At 64.9% G+C, this 1,990-nt stretch overlaps 1 protein-coding gene across 1 annotated transcript; it reads right to left on the bottom strand.

The window, feature by feature from the left end:
• LOC116834902 (ATP-sensitive inward rectifier potassium channel 14-like) lies at positions 1 to 675 on the bottom strand. Its single transcript, XM_032797320.1, has one exon. The coding sequence runs from the start codon at positions 673 to 675 to the stop codon at positions 1 to 3; it is 675 nt and encodes a 224-aa protein (XP_032653211.1).
• Between the last annotated feature and the right edge of the window lie 1,315 nt (positions 676 to 1,990).

Here is a 1,990-nt window from a genome sequence, read left to right as displayed (position 1 = left end):
CTAGGCACCACTCCCTTCCCACAGCCCATGGTCCCCGCTGAGCCCCACCTGCAGCAGCTGGGCGCGGACGTGGGCCTCCACCAAGTGGCTGCGGCGCAGGTTGGCCACGCGCCACATGAGGCAGAGCTTGCCGTCCCGCAGGGCCACCACGGCGCAGCGACTGAAGAGCAACGTCTGGTTGCGCTTCTTGGGCTTGGCCATCTTGGCCATGACGGCCCCCAGCAGGAAGGCATCCAGCAGGCAGCCGGCCACGCACTGCAGCACCACGGCCAGCACGGCGGCCGGGCACTCCTCGGTCACGCTGCGCGAGCCGTAGCCAATGGAGGTCTGGGTCTCCAGCGAGAGCAGGAAGGCGCTCAGCAGGCCGGTGACCTGGGTGAAGCAGGGCGGGCGCGGGGCGGGCGCGGGGCCCAGGTCGCCGTGCAGGGCGGCCACCAGCCAGAAGGCCAGGCCGAAGAGCAGCCAGGAGAGCACGAAGGCCAAGGAGAAGAGCAGGGCCAGCCAGCGCCAGCGGGCGTCCACGCAGGTGGTGAACAGGTCGCCCAGGTACCGCTGGCTTTTCTCGCCCAGGTTGACGAACTCCACGTTGCAGTGCCCGTCCTTCTTCACGAAGCGGCTGCGGCGGGGGGGGCCCCCGTCCTCCTCCTCCTTGTCCCGCAGCGGCTCTGGCCCCATGGCCCGGGACGCCCCCTGGCACGGAGCCTCGGCGGGCGTGGGGCAGTTAGCGGGACACGGCGGCCTGGGACAGCCCCGGGGCCCTGCCCAGTCTGCAGAGGGGGAGAGGGAGACAGAGGGGCAGGGTTGAGGAGAGGGGGTTGTGGGGCTCTGTGGGGGGGATGGCAGGTGGCCAGGGCAGGGATCTGGCATGGGGTAGGTGTCCCGCTCTCCCGGATCAGCTCCTCGGGTCCACCTACCCCGGTATCCTGGACGCTCCTGCCCCCTGGATCAGCCCCATGGGCCCATCTACCCAGGTATCCTGCCCTCCCCTCCCTGCCCCCCTGAATCTGACCCATGGGCCCATCGATCCCGGTATCCAGCCCTTCCCTTGTCTAAGAGGGAATCACCAGACAGAGTCGGGAAGGGAGGTGTGAGATGCGGGGGTTAAATAGCAGTTTGTGGGTGCACAGAATAGTCCCGTGGGGTTCTGGGAGCTGTGGAGGGAAAGAGACCCCGGAAAAGGGAGCGGTTTTGAGAGGCACCCCCCGCCCCAGGACCCCACATTCACCTCTGGCTTCCTAAAGACAAATTAATCCCCACCACCAAGCAAGGACACAGTTCAGTGTCCTGTCCCCGTTCTCCACAAGGGGAAATCGAGGCAGGAATTTGCCCAACACCATATAGCAAGGGAGCCAGAAATGGAGCCCAGAAGTCCAGGGTCCCAGCACCTGCCCTCAGCCCCACTCCCCTCTCCAAGCCAGAGGTCAGGGCCAGGCTATGACTCTACAACGATAATCTGGCAGAGGAGAGGGGTGGATACATGTCCAGAGCTGCCCCCACACACCCACTGCAGGGACCTGGGATTGCCCTGAGCCGTCCCCCTCTGCAGCCGCCACCAGCCTCCCCGTCCCCCGCAGCAGTTTATGTTGCTCCGTGCGGCTGGGGTGTGTGTGTGTGTGCGGGGAGGTGTAGGATTGTAAGTGGCATTTCACGACAAAGTCAATATCTAATCTCTGGTGAGGGATCCAGCCCCCACCAGCCCCCTCCTCCAGTCAGTCAATCCCCTGCCCTGGGGTCAGTGCCCCCTAGAGGGGAAAGGTCTCATGCCCAATTCCCTGCCCCCTGAGCCAGCCAGTCCCCACCCTGGAGCCGGTACCCCCGTAAGAACATAAGAACGGCCGCACTGGGTCAGACCAAAGGTCCATCTAGCCCAGTGTCCTGTCAAGCCCAATGGCCAATGCCAGATGCCCCAGAGGGAATGAACAGAACAGGGAATCATCCAATGATCCATCCCCTGTCGCCCATTCCCAGCTTCTGGCAAACAGAGGTAGGG

Source organism: Chelonoidis abingdonii, chromosome 11 (genome assembly GCF_003597395.2).
Source record: "Chelonoidis abingdonii isolate Lonesome George chromosome 11, CheloAbing_2.0, whole genome shotgun sequence".
Classification (NCBI taxonomy): domain Eukaryota; kingdom Metazoa; phylum Chordata; order Testudines; family Testudinidae; genus Chelonoidis; species Chelonoidis abingdonii.
This window is presented reverse-complemented; position numbering and strand designations above follow the sequence as displayed.